General features: G+C 44.0%; 1 protein-coding gene across 1 annotated transcript; it reads left to right on the forward strand.

Annotated features, from left to right (window-relative positions):
- Positions 1–814: 814 nt before the first annotated feature.
- Positions 815–20,265, forward strand: LOC308279902 (NLR family CARD domain-containing protein 3-like; the record flags this gene model as incomplete). The annotated part of the gene is made up of 9 exons (XM_080720122.1): positions 815–923; positions 4,249–6,010; positions 6,613–6,786; positions 14,144–14,219; positions 16,279–16,368; positions 16,457–16,684; positions 17,114–17,471; positions 19,191–19,723; positions 20,257–20,265. The coding sequence occupies 9 exons, from the start codon at positions 815–817 to the stop codon at positions 20,263–20,265; spliced, it is 3,339 nt and encodes a 1,112-aa protein (XP_080576248.1).
- Positions 20,266–23,436: the final 3,171 nt, after the last annotated feature.

Genomic DNA, 23,436 nt, shown 5'->3' on the forward strand with positions numbered 1-23,436 from the left:
CAGGTGGACCGGAGGTGGAATTTTTGCGCGCGCACGAGGGCCTCTTTATTTCCCCTTGCCCAGGGGCCTCATGTCATATAAATCCGGGCCTGCCTGGGCCACAGTAGCCTGTGATTGGGCTACTAGGCTGGTATTCAGATGATAGACAAGCCTTTCTGTTTTAAATGTAATGTTGTTGTTATTGTTTAGTTTAACTTAATTAACAGTGACATGATGCTATTGTGCAGGTTCTGTTCTACCTGCTGTTCCTCCAGTCCAGCCAATGAGTGGTTCCTCCCCCCCTCCCTTGCATCCATCATTCACCACCAAGATGACACGCACACACACACGCTCACGCAAAGGAAATCGTCATCTTATCGTGTGTTTCTTAAACATACCTGCTCGCTCTCCTTGGGCTAAATCAGCACCATCGGCAAGGATTTTTGCTTACTTTCTCCTCTGCGTTCTGTGGTGTACGGATTCGTACCTTAACTCACCACGGAACCTCCACCAAATAGAGTCTGAGAATTATGTTCGAGAACAGAAGGAGTCCCACAACGCCTTCTACCTGCATGACGGGACCGAACGCAAACATCTTGGTTTCGGTACGGCTACTATCTACTCCACGTTAACATCAAACCCGGATCGGAAGAATAAACCCCTGTCTGGCAAGTTTGATAGAAGGACATTGATTTTCCTTTACCTGCTACGATCGGGAGATGTACCACAAAACCCTGGTCCAAACACTACCAGGCAAGCTGATGCCAGTTTGGCCAGGGATCAGCTGATCCCACCCCAAGCTAATGTTGCTAACGCTACCGCAACAACAACAAAAATGGATCCTCAGATCACGACTCATCCTCAAATCCCCGTCAAACCCAGCTACATTGGGACGCGAGGGAAGGAGCCGAGTGGCGATCCAGAGTGCCCCACGGCTGAACATGGTGAGATTAACTTTTTGACCTTCTCAGAGACCAAGCTTGATGACTCAACAACAGACTCTTAGATTGAAATAGAAAACTATTCAGTCATCAGGAATGATAGAAATAGGTGTGGAGGTAGAGTTTGCATGTACAGTATATACTGTACATAAGGATGTCACATTTATCACTCGTTCTGACCTGAATCACAGAGCTCTTGAAACTGTATGGGTGGAAGTATTTTTTTTAGAAAACTCAAAAACATTTACTAATCGGCACTGTATACTGACCTCAGAGTGATTTCTATGATTTGCTTGAAGAGTGCTTAGCATGGTGGAACGTGTAGAAAAACATCTTATTGTGTCTTCAAATCCTTCAGTAAGCTTTGTGATTTGCACGGCCTCAGTCAGCTAATTACTCAACCCACTAGAATGAGGGGACACTTTCTCAAAACATCATAGATCTCATTGTAACAACGGTCCAAAATCACCTCAAGTGGGGCTAGTGTATTAATTGATCACTATATGATTTAGATTTACTACCCTTACAAAACAAAAATCCAAGGCTGGCTGTCACAAAACAGTCTCAGCTAGAAACATAAAAACCTACTCTAGCAAAGCCTTTAATCACAAACTGGTGATTTTTTACTTGTCCGCTGAACTCAGGAGTACACAGGTCAAAGAAACATGGCTGGGGTTTAAAACCAAATAGCTACTCTAAATGCCATGGCTGCCATGAGAACCACCAGGGTTAAAGCACGCTCAGAGCATGGATACATTCTGACATAATGAGGGGCGCCTCACCTAAACTCACCAAATGCTTCATCAATGACCTCCAAACCCACCTTGGGAAAATTGTAAAAGATGGTAAAAGACTATAAAACCAGGCAAACGCCCAACACCAAATCTGCCCCAAAAAAGCCTATACCTCAATGATAAAGTTGCCGAAAACATAAACAAACCGCATGGGCTTAGAAGTTAGGCCTACTGAACAACCAACTAGGCTGCAGTCAGAAACTGAAAACCAAATACCACAACATCAACATTATATCGGACGACATTACAGACAAACTCATTACAGACAAATCACTTACAGGTGGCTGCGACTCGAAACTGGTAAAAGGACAAAGCCAAAGCCTACCCATACCTCCCTCTGACCTTGCTGGTGACAGCTTGATGAATGCAGGAAAAGGTGAGCTTTTTCTGGTACTACCCTTTCTTTACCAGGAGCATAGGCAGCGGTGAGCCAAACGTTTGATGAGGCTACATGTTGGGGGTCTCCTCTCGTACCCTATTACAAACTATATCCAGACTTTGTGTAGGTTACTATGAAATAATATTGCTATAATAGTGCTATTTAGGTAATTTGGAAATCAGTAGTGCGGCAACAAGACACACATGCATGCACGCACGCACGCACGCACGCACACACACACACACACACACACACACACACACACACACACACACACACACACACACACACACACACACACACACTCTAGTCTTTTTTGCAGGTCTTTCAGTCCAAGTGTATCAAAAAAGGTGAAGACGACCTCCCGTTGGTCCGACCAGGTTAAAATTCACCAGGTTAGCATTTACCAGCGTCCGCAGGTTAGCATTTCACCAGGTTAGCATTCACCAGCATTAGTTTTACTGAGGTTAGGGTTAAGGTTAGGTTTAGGTGTATCTCCGTCCCCCGACTTTCGGCACCTCCATGCAGCCAATCACAAGCTTCCGCTGCCTTAACCGAGTTGCTTTTTTATACACTCGGACTGAAAGACCTAGAAAAAACACTCTCCCATACTGTATAATGCTGCCCATATATATTATATATCATTTGTAAAATTACCCTATGACCAGGATGTACATACATCTTATTCCAAAACTATGCACGTACCAGTTGTTCCACTACTATTCTTGTGGGGATTTACAGGTGCAGAGAGATTTATTTTTCACATAATCACATAATGACTATTTATCTCAACCACTCTTTTTTTCTCTTGCAAACAGGACATTTTGTGATCCAGCACAGGGCGCGGTTGATTCAAAAGGTCACCGCAGTCATGCCTATAGTAAACAGTCTAGAAACCATGGTCCATCCTGAGATCTATGCTGGGATTCGAGCTGAGAAGACAAGCATGGACCAAATGAGGACACTGTACACTGAGCTTCTAACTCCAGGTGGAAGAGCCGTTAGAGAAGCATTTTATGATGCCCTTAAACAACACCAACCTGACCTGTTGAAGAGCTTTGGTAAGATCAGATTTATTGCTATTGTTATTGTCTGGACAGCCTAGGATGGGAGACTATGTTTTTGTTTTCATATTCAGAATAGTTTTCACTTGTCCAGCACATGGGGAGGGGTGGGGGTCCCTAGCAAAATGTGTTAATAAAGTAATAATATCATGTTAAACCTACATAGGCTATTTGAAAAGAGACAATCTACTATAAAAGCTCATGTGAGCTTGTAGATTTTGAAAATGTTTTTATAAAAAAAATCTTGTATGGAGGGGTCTCTGGCACAAAACATTTTCAGACAAATACATAATAATGTGGGGGTCCTTGACATGAGAAGGTTTGAGAACCACTGTTCTAAACAGTCTCCAGAACATTAGACTGTAAATACAGAAAAATAAACTTGTTTATTGACGTTGTTTGACGTCTTTGTTCTCAAATGAATCTTCAAAACAACTCATTCTGAAGTAATGTGTTCACTTTTGTGGCCCATTCAACTTAAAGGTGATACACCATGAAATTTCACTTTTCCTATTTTAAAACCTAGCACCTAGCACCTAGCACCTTCTATCCTCACAAAGTCCCAATTCTGACCGTTGTGTCTTTCTCTGGTTTTGAGAAGGCGAAGGTTAAAATACGTCATCATCGGCCGTCATCATCGGCCGTTTTTGAAGAAAAGCATTTTATTTTTTTCATTTTTTCAGTTTCAACTCCACAGGCCGGTGTACGCATTGGTTACCACAGGCTAATGTAGTCTTTCTGCTGCTAAGGTGGATGTCACTCTCCTTAGATAATGACAGGAGTTCCATTGCATGAATGTCACTCACAGAGCTCATTTCATTATCCTCCTCTCAGAACCTGATCTTCCAGTAGAAGACTCAACTGAAATTCATGCAGCCGTCCCACCTGCTGGTCTGCAATTTAAAACCATTGGTGAGTTATGAAGGAATCTGAATCAATATATTCTATTAAACAAATGTCACCTAGGCTTAATGTCATCTCTATGGAGTTGGATCAAATATCACATGACTACTTAAAATGTAACGCAACATGCCAGTTGACATTTACCCAAACATGCAATTATCAATGTTGTCTGTCCTTTTGTATTTTAGAACCCCAAAAACAGCTTAAGCGTTATCTGAAGAAGAATCTTCAGTGTGTGTTTGAGTGGAAGGAACACTTAGGGGAAGAAGGGGAAGGAACACGTCTGAATGACATTTTCACAGAGGTCTACATCACAAAGGGATTTAGTGGAGAGATCGATAGACAACATGAGGTCAGACAGATTGAACTGGCATCCAGGAAACCACCCAGACCAGAAACACCAATCAAATTCAACGACATCTTTAAACCTTTACCTGGAGAAGATGAGATCAGAACAGTGATGATGAAGGGAGTGGCCGGCATTGGGAAAACAGTCTTAACTCAGAAGTACATTCTGGACTGGGCAGAAAACCAAACCAACCAGGATATCGATTTCATGTTTTTATTCACTTTCCGAAAGCTGAATTTGGCGAAGCAGGAGAATCACAGCTTGGTGGAACTTCTTTATCCATTCTTTGGTGAAACCACAGAAACCGTAATCAGCAGCCTTAACAAGTACAAAGTTTTGTTCATCTTTGATGGCCTTGATGAATGTAGGTTTTCTTTAAGATTTAAGAACACGGAAATCCGGACTGATGTCGCAAAGCCAATTTCAGTGGACGTGTTGCTAATAAACCTCATCAGTGGAAACCTGCTTCCCTCTGCTCGTATATGGATAACCACACGCCCTGCAGCAGCTGAGCTGATCCCTAAATATTATTTTGACAGGGTGACAGAGGTGAGGGGATTCACTGAGCCCCAGAAGAGGCAATACTTCATGAAGAGATTCAGTTATGATGAGAACAAGGCCAGAACAATCATCTCACACATCAAGAAATCACAAAGCCTCCACATCATGTGTCACCTTCCAGTCTTCTGTTGGATCACTGGTAACGTCCTGGAGGACATGTTGACAAAAGCAGGGAAATTATCACAGCCAAATACACTGACTGATATGTACATCCACTTCATGGTTCTTCTTTACATACAAAAGGAGGCCAAGTATCATGGGACATTTCATTCAAATCGAGATAAAGCCATTCTGTCTCTTGGAAAACTGGCTTTTAAACAGCTGCAGAAAGGTAACCTGATCTTCTACGAAGCCGACTTGACAGAGTGTGGCATTAACATCAGAGATGCAGCAGTGTACTCAGGAGAGTTCACACAGATCTTCAAAGAGTACAAGGACACAGTGTTCTGCTTTGTTCATCTAAGTGTTCAGGAGTTTCTGGCTGCTCTTTATGTCCATCTCAAATACAAAGACAAGGGTGTCAACCTACTGTCAACCCCCACGAGTACAGTCCATGGTCTGTTTAAAGACAAATCCAACTTAAATGACTTACACCAGACTGCTGTAGACAACGCCCTGCAGAGTCCAAATGGACACCTGGACTTGTTCCTCCGTTTCCTGTTGGGCCTCTCATTGGAGTCCAATCGGGTGTTTTTACAAAGACTGTTGAAACATCCAGGAAAAATATCACAGACCAATCAGGAAACAGTTGCGTACATGAAAGAGAAGATCAGGGAGAATCCCACTTCAGAGAGAACAACCAATCTGTTCCACTGTCTGAATGAGCTGAATGATCATTCTCTAGAGGAAGAGATCCAAGAGAACCTGAGCTCAGGAAGTCTCTCCACAAAAAAACTCTCTCCTGCTCAGTGGTCAGCTGTGGTCTTTGTGTTGCTGTCAAGAGGCAAGGACCTGGACGTGTTTGACCTGAAGAAATACCAAGCTTCAGAGGAGGCTCTTCTGGGGCTAATGCCATTGGTCAAAGCCGCAAAAAGAGCTCTGTAAGTAAACTGATATCTGGATACATTTAACATAATAGGTAATATTGATACTGGTCGGTGAGAAGCCTAAGGGTGAAAAGCGCCATCTATCTTGGCCAAATATGGATTCTGTTAGTGTGGTTCTCCTAACAGGGCATCATCTGGGATACAATCCCTTTTATGCCCATATGGAGATCCCTAACAGAATCCCCTTTATGCCCCTATTAGATATGGGCTTAATATTGATGACATCAGGGATTTCCATATATGGGCATAAAAGGGATTCTGTTAGTGATTCCCATGACATCACAACATACAATCCCTTTTATGCCCATACATGGAGATCCCTGTCTGAACCAGCCACACCACTGTGATGTCACCTGTTTATGCCCATTTATGGAGATAAATGCGTATCTGACATCACTGTGATGTCACCTGTGATGTCACAGTGACGTGTCAGGGGAACCACAGTGTCAGGCGTTATCCCTGCTCTGAGTATCTGACATCACTGTTATGTCACCTGTGATGTCACAGTGATGTGTAAGGGGAACCTCAGTGTCAGCCGGTTCTGACAGTAATTAAATTAAATTGAATATATGATTTTATAACATATGTTTCTTCAGGTTGAGTGGCTGTAACCTATCAGAGAGATGCTGTGAGGTGTTATCATCCGTCATCAGTGACAACTCCTCCAGCTTGAGGGAATTGGACCTCAGTAACAATAATCTGCAGGATTTGGGAGTCCAGCAACTCTCTGTTGGACTGGGGAGTCCACACTGTTTACTGGAGATCCTCAGGTCAGTATTCCTGAACTGTTTCAACCAAGTTAAATTCTCGTGCGTGTACATATAAGCATGTGTAAAGGTTATAAAACAAAGAAACAAAGTGATGAGATCCTCGGGTCAGTACTTTTCAACCAATTCAAATTCTGGTGCATATAGTATATAAGCATTTGCACTACTGTTGTTGTCAGGTGGCCGTAGGCACATCAAAGCCAGGTGGGGATCAAAGCCATTGCTTGCTCTGCCTCGGGCCGAAAACCGAGCACACCTTTCCAACCCTGCCAGCATTTCCAAACGCACCATGACATATACAATATATGTTAGTGTTTTTGAGACCCAGTGAAATTGACACCAGGAGCGCTCGTTTTCGAGTGCTGCTAGTCCCTTTGAGCGGCAGTCGTCGCAGAAACAGTCACCACAACAATATTTTCTATTCTGTCCCCCCTGGTTTACACATTCTAAAGGCGCCGAGTTGGCTCATGCAACCTTCGCAATGCTCGACACAGTGACTAGCTCGCTAACGCTCGCTTGGCGGTGTCTCACGTGGCTCACGATCGCCTGAGACGGCATGCCTCCGTCATGGTCAATAGAAAACGAGTGCTCCTAGGTGGTAGTAGCGGGGTGTGGTGAACTAGAAGACGAGCGCACCGGTCCCAATCTCACTGGTACCTCTAAAACACTGTAACATACAGTATATATCTGTAACAGTGTTTTTGAGACCCGGTGAGATAGAGACCAGGAGCGCTCGTTTTCCATTGACCATGACGGAGGCGCGCCGTCTCAGCACTAGAAAACGAGCGATCCTGGTCTCAATCTTTCTGGGTCTCAAAAACACTTACCGTTGTCTCTGGTTGACCTTGTCACATTTCCTGGGGCAATTTGCCCAGATCAGGCATGTCAGGGATGTAAAGCATGTCATGTGATTTTCAACTGTCCACCACTAAGGGGCAGTGGTGATCTGCTGCCTTGTTGCTGTTTTTATTTCAATTGGTCAGTGGTAAGTACTAGACTACATACTTTCTGTTAATGTTTATGCTAGGTGTATGCATGTTTTCTCAAGACAGCTCATTTGAATTGAGAAAAGGGAGAAAAAATAAAATAATAATAATGTGTTTGTTTCCTTAATTTATATATATATATATATATATATATATTAGGCCTGTCACGATTTACTAAACCCACGATTCGATTCGAATCACGATTCAAGGTTGACGATTCACGATGTCACGATTTTTTCACGATTTTTTCAACAAATTTATTTTCCAGAGAAATTACCCCAAAAAATCCACAATTCTTACAATTCCAGTATTTTTTTTGCTTTTAACAATACTGTTTTCTCTTATGCTCTTTTCAATACAGTAGAACTATCAAATAACAAAAAACAACAATAACATTTCAGTTCACTTGTCTTCTCTTACAAGGAATCCTGTATGTTTTAGATGTTCTCTTATCCTCTATACAGTAGCAAATAGCAAATGACAGAATAGTGTAAACTTATCAATTCTTAAATGTCAAATCCTGTTATTTTTTTTAAACTACACTCTTACACTTTTTTCAATACTGTATCAAAGAATGCATTTTTTTTGTGGTACATATCAAGCCAACTGTACTGTAAGCCAGGCACAAACTAAGGCATAATAACAACTCTTACCCTCTTTTCAAAATCAATAATTCATCAAAGTCAAGACCTAGTGTCTCATTGTGGATAGACTGTTCAAAGTCCCTGACTTTCTAACACACCATTCCACCAGCTTATATATTGAATGTGTCAATTCTTGTTTACCATTCCACCGGCTTATATATTGACTGTGTCAATTCTTGTTTTCACTAGAAACGTTGTTTCCACATTGTAACCAGTGGCAGAGACATGCATCTGTACGTAGCATTGTTGTTGTTAGCCCTTAGCACTGATTAGTGCTATGCTCTGTAGCAGCAAAGTAATGACACAGCACTCAACTAACTGCTCTCTTTGTCAATCGAAATCGCGGAGCTATGCTCTGCAGCCCAATGGAGGCACGCTGGCAGCTGTGAGTGGGTGAGCCTTCCTACTGTAGCTGCCGCTGCCTGTGTCTGCCTGACGTTAGACGTTGAACACGCAGAGACGTTGAAGACAGAATGGAGATTAAGTCGAGGGTGACCTCTGGTGGTCGAATCGCGATTCGTTTTTAAAAAAATCGATTTTCACCGTCCCCCAATAAAATCGATTTAAATCGATTTTTTCGTAAATCGTGACAGGCCTAATATATATATATATATATATATATATATATATATATATATATATATACCGCTCAAAGAAATGAAGGGAACAAAATGTTCCCTTAATTTATTTGTAGTACTGCTCAAAGAATTAATTTTGTTCCCTTCATTTCTTTGAGCAGTATATATTATATAGGCCTACACCTATTTCGTCAGGAAATTAAGTATTTTCCCAACCTAGCTGATTTGCTGCCCACAAGGAGCGTGTGAGAAATTAGGGGCTAAGAGTCTTGCTCACGGACACACATTGAGATTGCTACCTTGGCCTAGAATCGAACCAGGGCCAGCCATAGGCTCTGGTTTCCCAGGCGGGCTCCCTAACCATTCAGCTATGCTACCCTATTTATTTCAGCTTAGTTTTTTATTTATTTAATAAATCAAATAGCAAAACTAATTAAAATGTTTATAGTGTTATATGGGTGGCTGACATTTTATTAAAATGAGTTTTGATAAGACAGACTGATGCTGTGCAATTGTACTCAGAAGGATGTATGTATGTGTTTTACAAATGACCATAGAGTTACCATGGCTTGGTGGTAGAATCAATGTGTTGTAATGTCTTGATCCTTGGGTAAGGCAGTTTGAATCCGGGAAGAAGATCATCATGTAAATTAGTTTTTCAATTTGAGTTTTGCCTATTATGTGTTCATGGCAAAGACAGCCATTAAGCTATCGATTAATTGATCAATATAATGTTAGATAGGTAGGCTAGAGTAAAGGATCTTATTAGGTGTGATGGTGGCTCAGGGGTAGAGAAACTGGCATAGAAGACGGAGGTTTCTCGAAAGGTTTTCAGTTCGATTCTGGGCTCCCCCAGAGATAGTGTTTAAGAATCCTTGTGCAAGACTCTGAAGTCTCAACTCCTAGTTGACTGGTGAGCAGGTTGGTGCCTTGCATGGTTTCCTGCCATCTGTGTGTGTGAATGCAATCTGGCAAGCCATTGTCAAGAAAAGGGACCTCCCACTCGTCCCTTTCATAGCCATCATTGACTCTTGTCTCGCGAGATTGGTGTGAATGTAATGCACAATCTATGTAAAGCGTAGATCGTCCATTCTCAAAAAGCCAAGGTATAAAATAGGATTAAAGTGGTTAATGTTAGTTTTGTAATATTATAATTTACTTCTTCAAAGTCCAACATTATGAATTGCTCAGCGGCAGCTCCGACTGATGTGTGCAGCAATAACAGCCTACAATTAAAAGTCTTTAGCAACTCTATCATCAGCAGCTTAAAAAGGGGCGGCCATAGCTGAATGGTTAGGGAGCCCGCTTGGGGAACCAGAGCCCCTGGTTGTCCCTGGTTCAATTCCAGACCATGGTAGCAATGTTGATGTGTGTCCCAGAGCAAGACTCTTAACTCCTAATTGCTCACGCGCTCCTTGTGGGCAGCAAATCGGTTGGGCTGAAAATACTGAATTTCCCTTGTGCAAGGAGTAGGTAACTATTATTATTCAAATGTAGTTGACACTCTGATATAGGTAAGAACCCAATTCTGATTGTGATTGAACATAAGAATAAGAACGAGTTTTGTCATTTCTAGACACAATATTTTCTTTAATCTTAATTAAAACATAATTTAGCTAAATTGCATGACTATGGTGGGGAAAGAACAAACCAATCTGTTTCTGATTAACATTTGTATTTACTTTCCATAACATGCCATGGATAAATACATTTCTTGTATGAGACATTATATATCCTGCTGATGTTTGCTGACTCCTAAGTGCCACCCCGTGGCTGTATTTGAAACTACATTGCAAGACATAAGTGTGTGAAGGCAGTAGACCGTGTGAAGTAAGTGAGATGAAAAAACCTGAGTGAAATGTGACAAAGTCAACCAGAGACAACGGGTACATATATAACATATATTTCACTTCAAGGGCTATAGTTTAAGTCGGAGGTGGAGTATAGCAACCAAAAGTTGCTGAAACTTGGATATAAAATGTGTATTCTTTACTCAGTTTGGTCAACAGCCATTTGACAGAAAAGTGCATAGAACTTTTTCATGAGACGTCATGGCCATTTGAAATTCATAATGGACATGACAAAATCTCCAACCCAGCAGAACATTGTATTGAAATAACCCGTGCGTGCATGCGTGTGCAGGTTGCCTGGCTGTATGGTCTCAGAGAAAGGCTGTTCTCATCTGGTCTCAGCTCTGAGATCAAACTCCAATCTCAACGTTTTGGACTTAAACTACAATCACCTAGGAGACGGAGTGGAGCTCCTCTCTGCTCTACCACTGGAAACTCTGAGGTTTGGACAGAACTGCTGGCACTCACTGTAAATGTGTTCTATGGTAGTTGGTTTAGAGTAAGATAATCATATGGTGATGCTGTAGAATATTGCTTGATTGTTTCTATTATTGAATGGAATAAGTAGACCTTAGGTTGTGTCTCCTCCAACCCCAGTGTTGACCATGGTGGCGAGTGGAGGCTGCAACAAGGTGTGAGGAAATGTAAGTGTGAATTCTGTTTCATTCATTATATCAAAGTATCACACATCCAGCTATGAACAGTTAGTGTACATAGCAGCATGTGATTACCTCATTCACATTCTTCTGTGAATGAATATGAAGAAGTGTTTTCATTCCCAAGAGCCCCTGTAAACAGGTAAGGTATTAACAGTTCAAACATCCATTCTGGAGTTGTGATTCGGGCTTCCGTGGCCTATGTTGTACTTTTTACTCCACTACAAATATTAATCAGCTTGCAGATTTATTATAACAAACATTAATCACTGAAGCCCTATTTGATACTTTGGCTCTTCAAAAATAGATGATCTACAAGCTCTCACTCAAGCATGTAGAACTGCTACAACACGCAACAACATTGTATTGAGATAGTGTGTGTGTGTGTGTGTGTGTGTGTGTGTCTGTGTGTGTGTGCGTGCACGCACGTGTGTGTGTGCAGTGTGTCAAAATAGAGAAGATTTAGTAGATTTAATGTAGCTCCTTTTAAATCATAGGACTTTTACTGAGTAAACTACAGTGTGGTATTGCACAATATAGTTTGTGCAGTAACGTGAAGACAATGGAGGGAGCAAAGAAGGGTAGAGATGTTGCCTCGCAACATTTACAAAATCCACTATGTCAATTTACAGGCCTGGGACACAACTATGAAATAATAATAACAAACACAAGTGTTTCGAACGAAACACCTGTTTATTTAGGTCTGGAGTGAGGTACTCAATCCTATGGGTGACCGCTAGTTCACTCAAATACAGAAACGTATCTCCTCAGCTCCCAGAGGTCAATCTCCTATTGGCCAAAGGGGATGTCAATCAAGTCTTGGGGCGTTAGGCCCACCGGGTAGAGACTCGGATGGAGTACCTCCTTCCAGACCTAAATAAACAGGTGTTTCGTTCGAAACACTTGTGTTTATTAGTGGTAGAAGCTGCTTGGAGGACCGAATGCGCTAACGAGCACGGGGCCACATCCAACTGAGGAGGACATTCCTCTAGTGGAATGAGCAGTAAAACCTTCAGGTCTAGGCAAATTCACACTATCATAGGCCAACTTAATGGCCTCCCCGATCCACCCTGAAAGAGTCAACTTAGTGATCTCCATTGAAGGGGTGGACCTACCATGAGGAACAAACAGACTATGCGACTTCCTGCGCGTCTGAATCCTCTCACAATAAATCCTCAGTGTCCTGACAGGACAAAGGGAGGAGAACGAAAGGTCAGAAGTTCCACCAGAACATGCTGCACCACCTTATTATTTCGGAATGAAGTGAAGGTGAGGTTTCAGCAGCACTCTCCGTCCGTCCGGAGAAAACCTCAAGCAACCCTCTGACACAGAGAGAGCATGGAGGTCACTAACTCTCTTGGCAGTGGTCAAGGCCAACAGGAGAGCAGTCTTTAAGCTGAGAAGCTTCAAGGACACGCTCTCTAAAGGCTCAAACGGTGCTTGACTCAAGCCCCGTAAAACCACTTCAAAGTCCCAGGGGGGGACAAGAGACCTCGCCGACAGGCAAGGGTGTTTTGACAGTTTTACTCCATCCAAACCCTGGTGACAGGCCCTAAGGGCCGCGATGTAACCTCTGATCGTAGAGGTTGCAACATTCCTACTCACACAATCCTGGAGGAATTCTAGGACTAAGTGAATGGAGGAGTGGAGAGGGTCCACCGAAGGATGTTTAGTCCGACACCACTCCACAAAGGCTTCCATCTTGACCTCATACACCTTATGTGTGGAAGGGGCCCTGGCCTTCTGCATCATATCAATGACTGCAGAAGACAAAGCAGCTGCCATCAGCCTGTCCCTTTCACGGGCCAGTCCCACAGGTCCAGCCTCTGAGGATCGGGATGGAAGATCTCTCGGTGGCTCAGCAGATCTATCTGCGGTAACTGCCAAGGATCCTTGTACAGAAGTGGAGCTATCAGGGAGCTCCAAACTCCTGCCTTCGGTGCTATCAAAAGCATCTCCAGACCGTACCTGAGAACCCTCTCGAGGGTTAGAAGGACAAGGTCCATCGGTGGGAAGGCATACAGAAGGCCCTGAGGCCACTCTTGAGCAAGAGTGTCTATCCCCTGGGGGCGAAGGCCCCCTCAGGGCAAAGAACAGTGAACACGTTGCGTTCTCTTGAGATGCAAACAAGTCTACCACCGGCCGGCCAAACTTGGCCCAAGTCTGGAACGCTACTGACTGGTTCAAGGACCAGTCCTCGTCGCGAACTCCCCTCCTGGACAGTAGGTCCGCCCCACTGTTCAGGAGACCAGGGACGTGGGAGGCCCTGACTGACTGCAGGTGCTCCGAGCAACAGAGAGCCACCTTGCGAGCTAGGCTGTCTCCCCCCCCCCCCCCCCCTGATGCTGAATCCCAGGGAAGAGAGGTGCGCCCAGGGAAGAGAGGTGCGCTATTACTAGACGTGTATGGCGCTCACTTCCTTTCTGGAGGATGCGCTTAAGAGCCAATCGTCCAGGTATTTTGAAATCCTTATTCCCTGACATCTCAGAGGTTCGATGGCTGTCTTCGTTACCATCACAAAAACGCGAGGACTGAGAGACAGACCAAAGGGAAGAACAGTGTACTCGAACACTTTCCCCTGGAAGGTGAACCTCAGAACTTCCTGTGTGGAGCGTAGGTCGCAACGTGCGTGTACGCCTCTTGTAGACCTATCGAAGTGAGCCAATCGCTCTCCCTCACCAACCGCAGCAGACTGGTGGTGGTGAGCATCCTGAACTTGAAGGTCATCAAGTACTGGTTGAGTTGGTGGAGGTCCAGAATGGACTGCCGTTTTTGCCCTCGGCGTGTGATAAATCCAAGGGTTCGCTAGTGATCCACACTCCTTTATGGCCTTCGGTAAGGCTTTCCACATTTTAGTTGTATAGCAGAAAAACGAGTTTGACCCTTTGTTGGTTTTGACTCTGGGTTGGAAGTCATCTGTGGCGCTGCCTCTGGTGTTGTAATTATGGACATCCTTAATGTTTATAAAGTATTTTGACAGGTACTTGGGTATCATAGTGGTGTAGTGTATCTTGTACACCAGGCCCATTGCAAGTTGCTGTACTCTGTCATCTACTCTGAGCCACCCCACTCTTAACTGGTGAGTAGCGGTGAGGTGAGTCTGATAGGGAAGGTTAAGCAGGACCCTAATTCGTTTATTTTGGGCTGTTTGGAGTTTAGTTTTAAGGGCTTTTGGGGCGTCACAATACCATACGTGAACTCCGTAGTCAAAGAGGGGCTGGATTATTGCACCAGCTATGGTCTTCAGTGTGTTGAAATTGACCATTGGGGCGATCCTCTGTAGGAAACAAGTTTGTTGGTTGATTTTATTTATTACTTTAGAAGTCATCTTTTCGCTGGAAAGATTAGAGATTAGTAAGAGATTTCGTTTTTTCGTGTTATGACCTTGTCACCCACTTTGATTGTGAAGTTATCGACTTTTTTGAGGTTAGGATTTGATCCAAAGAGGATGGACTCAGTTTTTCCCAAGTGAATTGATAATTTGTTGTCGTTAAGCCCCAGTATGCTACCTTGAGGAACACCACAGCTTACTGGGAGGGGGGGGGGGGGGGGGGGGGGGGGGGACAGGGTACCGTTAATCTCCACCACCTGTTCCCTCCCCACCAGGTAAGATTGCATCCAACTCACTGCTGCGCTGTCTAGACCGATGGCTTTTAGTTTCTCAATCAGAATAGAATGATTTACGGTGTCAAATGCCTTCTGGAGGTCCATCATGACCATGCCGCTATATTTGCCGTCATCCTCTTCTCGTTTGATTTGGTCAGTCAAATAGAGAAGGCACGTGTCAGTGGAATGAGATTTTCTGAATCCAGATTGGAACTCGTAAATCAGATTATTCTCATCGAGATATTTTGCAATCTGTTCGTAGACTATTTTCTCCATGACTTTGGATATGGAGCTAAGAATGGAAACGGGGTGGTAGTTTCCAGGGTCTAGTTTGCTACCCTGTGCTTCCTACAGCCTCTTGTGGAGGGGGAGGCAAGCTGTGTGTCAGTGGTTAAGGCAGAGTGTATATTGAGGCCTGACAAGGCAGAGACACCATACCACTGTTCAGACTTTGTGTATGCAGATTTAGCAGAGTCAGTGGCAGGGCCTGAGGAGGCTGAACACTAACCCCATTCTTCCCAGCAGAACATGCAGAGGGAAGAACGACACAGTTTGTAAGGAGAACACACTTTTTAATGTTGACTTCGGGCAGGGCATGAAAGAATCATTTTTGGCTTGCGCGGCAAGCAGCGCGAGCGGGCTCGCAACACAAACACACTGCAAACCAGAGTCCTCCATTGCCTGGAGGAAGAGCGTTGTGTGCGCTGTTTCTTGGGAGTGGAGGGGGCAACCGGTAGAGTCATGGGGACAGCCTCGACCACCAGCCCCCTCTTCTCTCTCCTGGCGGCAACGCGCGCCTGGAAGAGCTGGAGCCCACCTGCCAAGAGCTCAGTCCCCGAGTGGGGCAGGCTCAGTCCCCGAGTGGTGCAGGTCGCTGAGCTCCTTCCTGCCCGGTCCATCTTTGTTCCAGTCAATGGGGTCTAACCAACCTCCAGCGACATTAGGTGATCCATGGCCCTGCCTTTCCACGCCACAGCGTAGAAGTTCAGTTCTAATAGGAGGTCCATGGCCGCCTTGAGCTCGGCTATCGCATCGAGGTCAGGAGGCGGAGTGCTGTGGAGCAGCTTCACGTAGGCTAGGAGGCCCACAGTATTGAGGGCCCGAACAGAGTGTCCAGATGACCGGTAGGTCTCCCTGCGCATCTTGGAGACGTGCTTGTGGTGGGGGTCCTGCAGGAGGGTGCCCGAAAGAGCATAGGGGCTCTTTTTACCGGGCTGCTCCAACTGGAACTGGGCCTGGAGGGTGGAGGCCAGAGCGGGGCTGATGTGAGGACATCTTGGAATCCCCATCTGCTGGGCCCCCTCAAACTCGGTGGAGAATCCGAGTTTGGCTGGATCCTTGTGGGTGGTCCAGGGCCACTGGACCACGGCCTGCAAGCCCGTGATGGCGGGGAGGGGAGCCATCGCTGGTGGCGGCGGAGGGACAGGGTCCACGCCAAGCCTGGCTTGCTGGGCTGCAGCGGGCTGTTCCCGTACAGGGACGGACAGCCCTTTTAGCCTAGTGGCCCTCTCCAAAATGGCCCAGGGTTCCATGGAGAGGGCACTGGAACCGGTGGTGGCAGCGGTAGCGGCGCACTGGGGGGTGGGCAGGGCCACCGCCTGAGACAGAAGCGAGCTACCGACTGCCAAGGGGGAGGACGCCTGCGAGTCCGGCGTGGCGGCTCTCGCGGGCGTAGCACCAACACTGGCTGAGGGGGCAGCGAGGCCTGCACCGGTTCCAGCGGCATTGGGAGTCGAGGTCGCTGGGGCTGATCCCGGGATGGCAGCGAGGCCTGCCATCCCGGGAGTGGCGCGAACTCGATCGCATCCATGTGTGGACAGGGCCACAGCTGAAATGGAGGAGAAAGGAAGGAGGGGGGAGCCGTTATCCTCCGGGAAAAGGGAGATCACAGGGGAGCCTTGTTCCATGGGAGTGACGGCGTCGGACGGCTGCTGAGCGAGGAAAGATATTGTTCGTTGTCGTCTTTGTTTTTCCCCCTCATCCTCCTCCTCGCTGTCGACGTCCTCGGAGCCCGAGGAGGAGGAATTCGAAGAGGCGCTCACGGCCGCAGGCTGGAGGAGCAGCGGCCGCGGCCCGACTCGAAGGAGCCGGCTGCGCGGTTGTGCTGGGGTCTGTGGCCACCGCGGTGCCAGGGGCGTGAGCGGAGGTGAGGCCGGAGAGAAGGCAGGCCGAGTAGAAACGGCTGTGTCGCTGTGCCAGGGGCATCCTGCGGCAGACCCTGCATGCAGGCCTCTCTTCCAGGCTGTTGGCGGCGTGCTGCCAGCCCAGACAGACGATGCATTCGGAGTGGCGGTCGTCTGGGTCGAGCTTGTAGTTGCACTCAGGTATGGCGCAGTTAGCGAGAGGGCTCGAAGCAGCTATCGTCAGCGTCAGTCTTAGCCGAGAGGCACAGGGGCTCAGAGGCAAGAGGCAAGCAAGCAAGCGATCGGTAAGCTAATAGCAAACGCAGCGTTTGGTACACACGAGCAGGCTAAGCTAGCAGCAAACACAGTGGAAGCGAAGCTAGTAGCAGGTTAGCAAAACTAAGGCCACGGATGCTAGCAGGGCAAGTGGGCAATGGCTAAAGCAAGGCTAGGCTAGAGCAGGCTAGGATAGCACAATAACAATGCACCAAACAGTGAAATAATTCGCTGGAAAAAGAAGACTATAGAAGTCCCGAAGCCGTGGGACTGGTCCTAGGCTGTCGCTTTCGGCTGTCTTCGGAACAATTATAACTTCTCTGTGGAGAAAGCAGAAGAGAAAATAATACTTACGTTGGATGAGGAGCTGTGAGAATCGCGTCTGCATGGAGGAGCAGAAAAAGCGAAAGAGACGTAAGGAAGTCGCGGGTCTTTATAGGGGGTGGGCCTAACGCCTCAAGACTTGATTCACATCCCCTTTGGCCAATAGGAGATTGACCTCCGGGAGCTGGCGAGATACGTTCCTGTATTTGAGTGGACTAGCGGTCACCCATAGGATGGAGTACCGACTGGAAGACCGCTAATATAATATTGATTTGAAGATGATCAATGTGTGTGAATATGCTTATCTTTATTTATGAATGTGCATTTGATTTTAATCTATATTAGTCATGTGACGGTTAGAATTTTTTTTAAACCGGTGCGATATATCATTAAAAATCGAACCGAATCGGTAATACCGGGTTTGACCAATTGGGTGCAGATAAAAAGGCGGACAGATTTATGGTCCACATCTACTGTATATGGATCTTCGCAGTGAGATCAGATGTCTCCTGTTTGTACTGTAACTGCTTGCTTGTGTGGAATGGGGGAAATGCTCACTGCCGTGTTTGTTTTTGCTCAGGTGCAATGCCTATATTGGGTCAAAATGAGTGCTTGTAGATCGGCTACTTTTGGTTAAATGGCCGTAGCTCCAGAACCGCTGGTCCTAGAGGGCCCCTCTACGGATCCGGGAGGGCAAGGCGCAGGCAGCTGTGGTGGTCCGCGACCCCGGCGGACCACCAAAGGAGTGGCGCCGCCACAAAAACGCTATAATCAATCAAACAGTTAGGCTATATACATACTGTATCTCAGGTGGCATACATGCTAGGCTAGCTTGCAACCTCAGTGTTGTAGTTTGGCCAATAAAGATTATTTGACCATGTTCACCCCAATGTTAATCGTCGCTATTGTTGTAAAGACGTGATGAAGACCTGTGTGGCATCTAAAAAGTTGTCCAATGTCCACATCTGTAAACAATCAGCGTTAGTTAGAGTGTGTGTGCAGTTGTGATTGAATGAAGAGGACGGGGGAGGGGACAGTGGACGCGCGGGTCGCTGCCGGAGCAGCACTAAACTCCTGCAGTGAGCTGTCAATATAGCAGAACTGCGCTCCTTCACTCAGACTCACTCAGTATACAAGCACAATAAATATAATACGGAATGAATTTAGTGCTGTCGGAAAATACAAGTGACGACGCCAGCATACGTTTACATTTGTAAGCTATATTTTAATTGGATAGTTTTTTTTCCCAACTCGGTTTAGTCGGTATTCATAAACTGAAATGGTATAATCAAGTAAACCGGTTACCGAACCGGTTAAACCGGAAACTGTCACATGACTAATCTAAATCTTATTCTCCTCATCAGATGTCTGTGTACTCTCACTGGATCCAGACACAGCAAACGGATTCCTCTCCCTGTCTGAGAACAACGGGAAGGTGACACATGTGAATGAGGATCAGGGGTATCCTCCTCACCCAGAAAGATTTCAGCACCAGTCACAGGTGATATGTAGAGAGGGTCTGACTGGATGCTGTTACTGGGAGGTAGAGTGGAGCGGAAGGGTTCTCATAGCAGTCACATACAAAGAAATCAACAGTCAGGGTGATGAGAGTAGTTTTGGATCCAACGACAAGTCATGGAGTCTGGAATGTCAGGGTTATGATAATAACAGGTACACAGTGTCTCACAACAAGAAGGAAGCTATCCTGCCTGTCTGTCCTTCTGACTCCAACAGAGTAGGAGTGTATGTGGACTGTCCTGCTGGCACTCTGTCCTTCTACAGAGTGTCCTCTGACACAATGACACACCTGCACACCTTCCAGTCCACTTTCACTGAAGCTGTCTACCCTGGGTTGATGTTGTATGAAGACTCCTCAGTGTCTGTGTACATCGACAAGGTACATACTCTAGCATCCTGGGTCCTCTGGGTCCTGCGCACGCACACACCCACCCACCCACACAAACACACACACACACACACAGACACACAGATGGATTATGGATGTTAAAAGAGTGAAGTAATTCAAATGACTAAGCACATTTAAAGACTTTTTAAAAATATATATTTTTAAATTGCATAGACGTGGTCATAATGATTAATAGATGCAAATAGTATTTTTATATAAAAAAATCCAGATGTTTTCCTGTAAATGCAAACATACTGTGTGAAGACATACCGGTAGACCCGCATGATGAATATAAATTAATCTTGATTGAATTCACCTGCTAAATTCCCATACCTCACTTTCTTCCCCTTGCACCTGATTTTAATTAGGGAGACAATTCTTTATCTAACTGAAGATGTCAGCCAGATGGAGCATTACTTGTTTTAAACTCAAACAGTACATTCAAATGTAATAACATTGAAGTGAGAAATAAGCAGTGTAGCAACATAAACATACTTAACGCTGCCCCTCTCGCTCTCCCTCAGGCTGCGTGAATTGCAGGCTACAAATATAGCATTCTCTGGCTAATATATTCCCATAGACCATGGGGATGGAAACTTTTGATTGATTCAGAAACATAAAAAAGAAAAAATGAAATAAATGCTTTTTATTTCATTTTTAGTTATTGTAACTAATATCCGTATTAGCTTATTTTACACACAATTGATGATTTAGTTGTGTTATGTTAGTGCAAACCCACCAGACACACAGTAGTCAGCTGTGCATCACTCAATCAGAGGTCATTAGTCCCCCCAGGAATCCACAAAGAAAAAGTCTTGATTCCGCAGAGAACAATCCTGATTCTGTGGAATTCTGCGTAGAACACTTCTTGATTCTGCGGACATTAAAAAACAGCCTAAAATGACCATTTATCAAGCAAAAGATTATTTAGTTCTAATAATCAAGTAAAACCCTTCTTGAAATAGCTACAATTAATTGTAATTAGTGGTTAGAATAATCAAATATTCGAATAATCAATTTTTGAGAATAAAAATGTAATATTATTAAATCTATAATTTTTGTAATTGTTATTGTTTTTAATATTTAATTTCTGTTGCAAAGACTATATTGTCATCCAAACCATGCCCATAGTAATTACATTAGTTTGACACATCAGTCAAACTATTACTCCAGGGCCCTGTGAAGCAAAGTCCTATGAGGTGGCCGTAGGCTACAATTCGTTTTATAATGGGATTGGGAGTAATAACTGATATAATGTCAGGTTTTACTGTTATTCCGCGGACGGCAGAAAAATCCGTGATCGCGGATTTCCAAGCTTTTTTTCCAGCTTGGAATTTTTAAAAGCTGGTCTGCATAGAGATTACATTGAATTACCAAGCCAACCATTAGCTTGGCTTTTCTGTATGTGAATGAGGCATAAGTCAGTTATGAATTTAGTCATATTGTATTATTATCTTAACTAATAACATATTTATTAACAGTTCTAATCTCAACACAATCTTCCTCATATTTTAGAATCTGAGCACTGAACAACAGCTAACCACAGGTTAAGTGGCTAACGTAAACAAAACTATTCTCCAGTCAAACACCATTCCACCATTTTTCACAAGCCTCATGCACTCACTTTTCTTCATGGTCTACTTTGCTATTTAGTTGATTTGAATTATGATAACTAAGAAAATTAAAAAGCAATTCCTTTATAAATATTACTTAGAATGTGCATATTTAGAGAATAATGGTAATACATGTAAATGCAAATTGAACAATTGCAGTTTAATTTGAATTGTGTACAAAATGTTATCACATTATATTGTTTTTAAAACCATGATAACTATTTAACAGGACAGTTAATAATAAATGAATACAAAACATTTTTAATTATATCAAATAATGTGAACACTTAATTTGCATCGATGTAAATTTAAGTTAATGTCTTGACAGCTGCAGAAACTGGCTCAGGATATGCAGGACCTCGAGAAGTGCACGGTTCAACTCAATGAAAGAGACAGTGAACTGAGGAAGACCAATCAGAGACTGACAGAGACAGTCAAGCAACTAGAAGAGAAAGACACTCAACTGATGGAAACTAGTAGATTGCTGAGAGAAAAAGATGAAGAGCTGAGGAAGAGGAATAAGGATTTGGATGATGTCATCCGTGAAAAAAGTCATGTTGGTGAGATTTTATAAATCGCTTTTTATATTCTGGCCTTTAAGCCGACCTGGTACTCTGCAGACAGAGTTGGGTAGTAAATGGTTTTATTACACGCTTGATTTAATGCTTGATTCTGATGGGTCAACTCTGAATTCATCAGTCTGTTATTTCTGAATAATGACAGCTGAACAATAACTAACCTGCTGTATGATCAAAGACTCAATCAGTGCTGCTTGCTTTTGCCATATCCAAAATGGCAGCCATGTGAACAAACACACAATGTAATTTACACCTAAACTGTAGTCTCAATACACATTTGAAGCAATACACAAACAAAACAGTAACCGGATGTTGATTCTATATAATCAACATACAACCCTTCAGGGTGATATACAGATGTGCCATTCATCTGCTATTTTCCTTAAAATGTCCTGCAAATGCATTTTTACACCGGTTTTGCTTTTAATTTTTTTTTTGGAGAACAGAGCTTATTTTTGTTTTTGTTTTTTGCAGAAATTAGCAAAAATAGCTGATCTACAATCTATATTTTCTGCAAAATCCCTGAAAATCTATTTATTTATACTAAAACTCGTTCTTGAGGCTTTGAGGTAATTAAAGGGAAACCAGCCAATCAGAATCAAGGAATGGAAGAATTTTAGAATGATCAATAACGCCCTTTAGATCTCTACCTCTGCTATGTGATTGGTCTAATCACCCTGTCGGCTTTCACGTACAGTACACCTTGATTCATGTTTTTTCTTCTTTTTTATCCCTCGATTTTGTAACCTATTTTCTTTCACCCAGTCTATGTAATCCTGGGCTCTGCACTCCCTCTGCCACGCTTGGGGAGACAATGGACTGACCTCATGCTTCCTCCTTTGCATGAGGAGTCCAAGTTGCTCTTTTTTCACCTGACAGTGGGGATTTCCCCGGTTTGGACGTAGCACATGGAAGGAACACGTAGTTCCAACCGGTTCCTTTTCCCTCTGTCAGGCGCCCAGGCTGGCTAGGGGGTGGCACCATGAGACCAGGATGACTGCATGTTTTTGTGAGGGTACCTACCCAGGGGACACAGGGAGAACATGCAAACTCCACTCCTTGATTCATGTTACTAATACATGTATTTATGTATTATTTCATGTATTATTTCATTTAAAAGTATATAGGCTAATATAATTTAGACAATATTTGAATTGGCCCTTGGCTATTTAGATGTTTTTTTTTTTGTTTTTTTTCTGTTGGACTACTTATAATTTCATATTTTAGACATTTCAATTAGATTCTTATCATTTGAACAATACATCTGTAAGTAACCCAGCACTTGAGTTGTCTTCACTAGATTTTTTATTTGTATTTATTTGTATTTTTAATAGCAGTTGAGAAAGGTTTTTGGCTACTCTATCCACCCCTGTCTAGTGGATATGAAAGAGACAAGAGTTACACAATTTTATTGATTTACATGCACTCATCTTGAGTGAGTGGTGGTTAAACAACATAATTGTTTACATATATTAAAACTCGTTCTTGAGGCTTCACTAGTTGTTTGTTACAC

The sequence above is a fragment of the Nannobrachium achirus genome, assembly GCF_963921795.1.
Source record: "Nannobrachium achirus genome assembly, chromosome: 24".
NCBI classification, from domain to species: Eukaryota; Metazoa; Chordata; class Actinopteri; order Myctophiformes; family Myctophidae; genus Nannobrachium; species Nannobrachium achirus.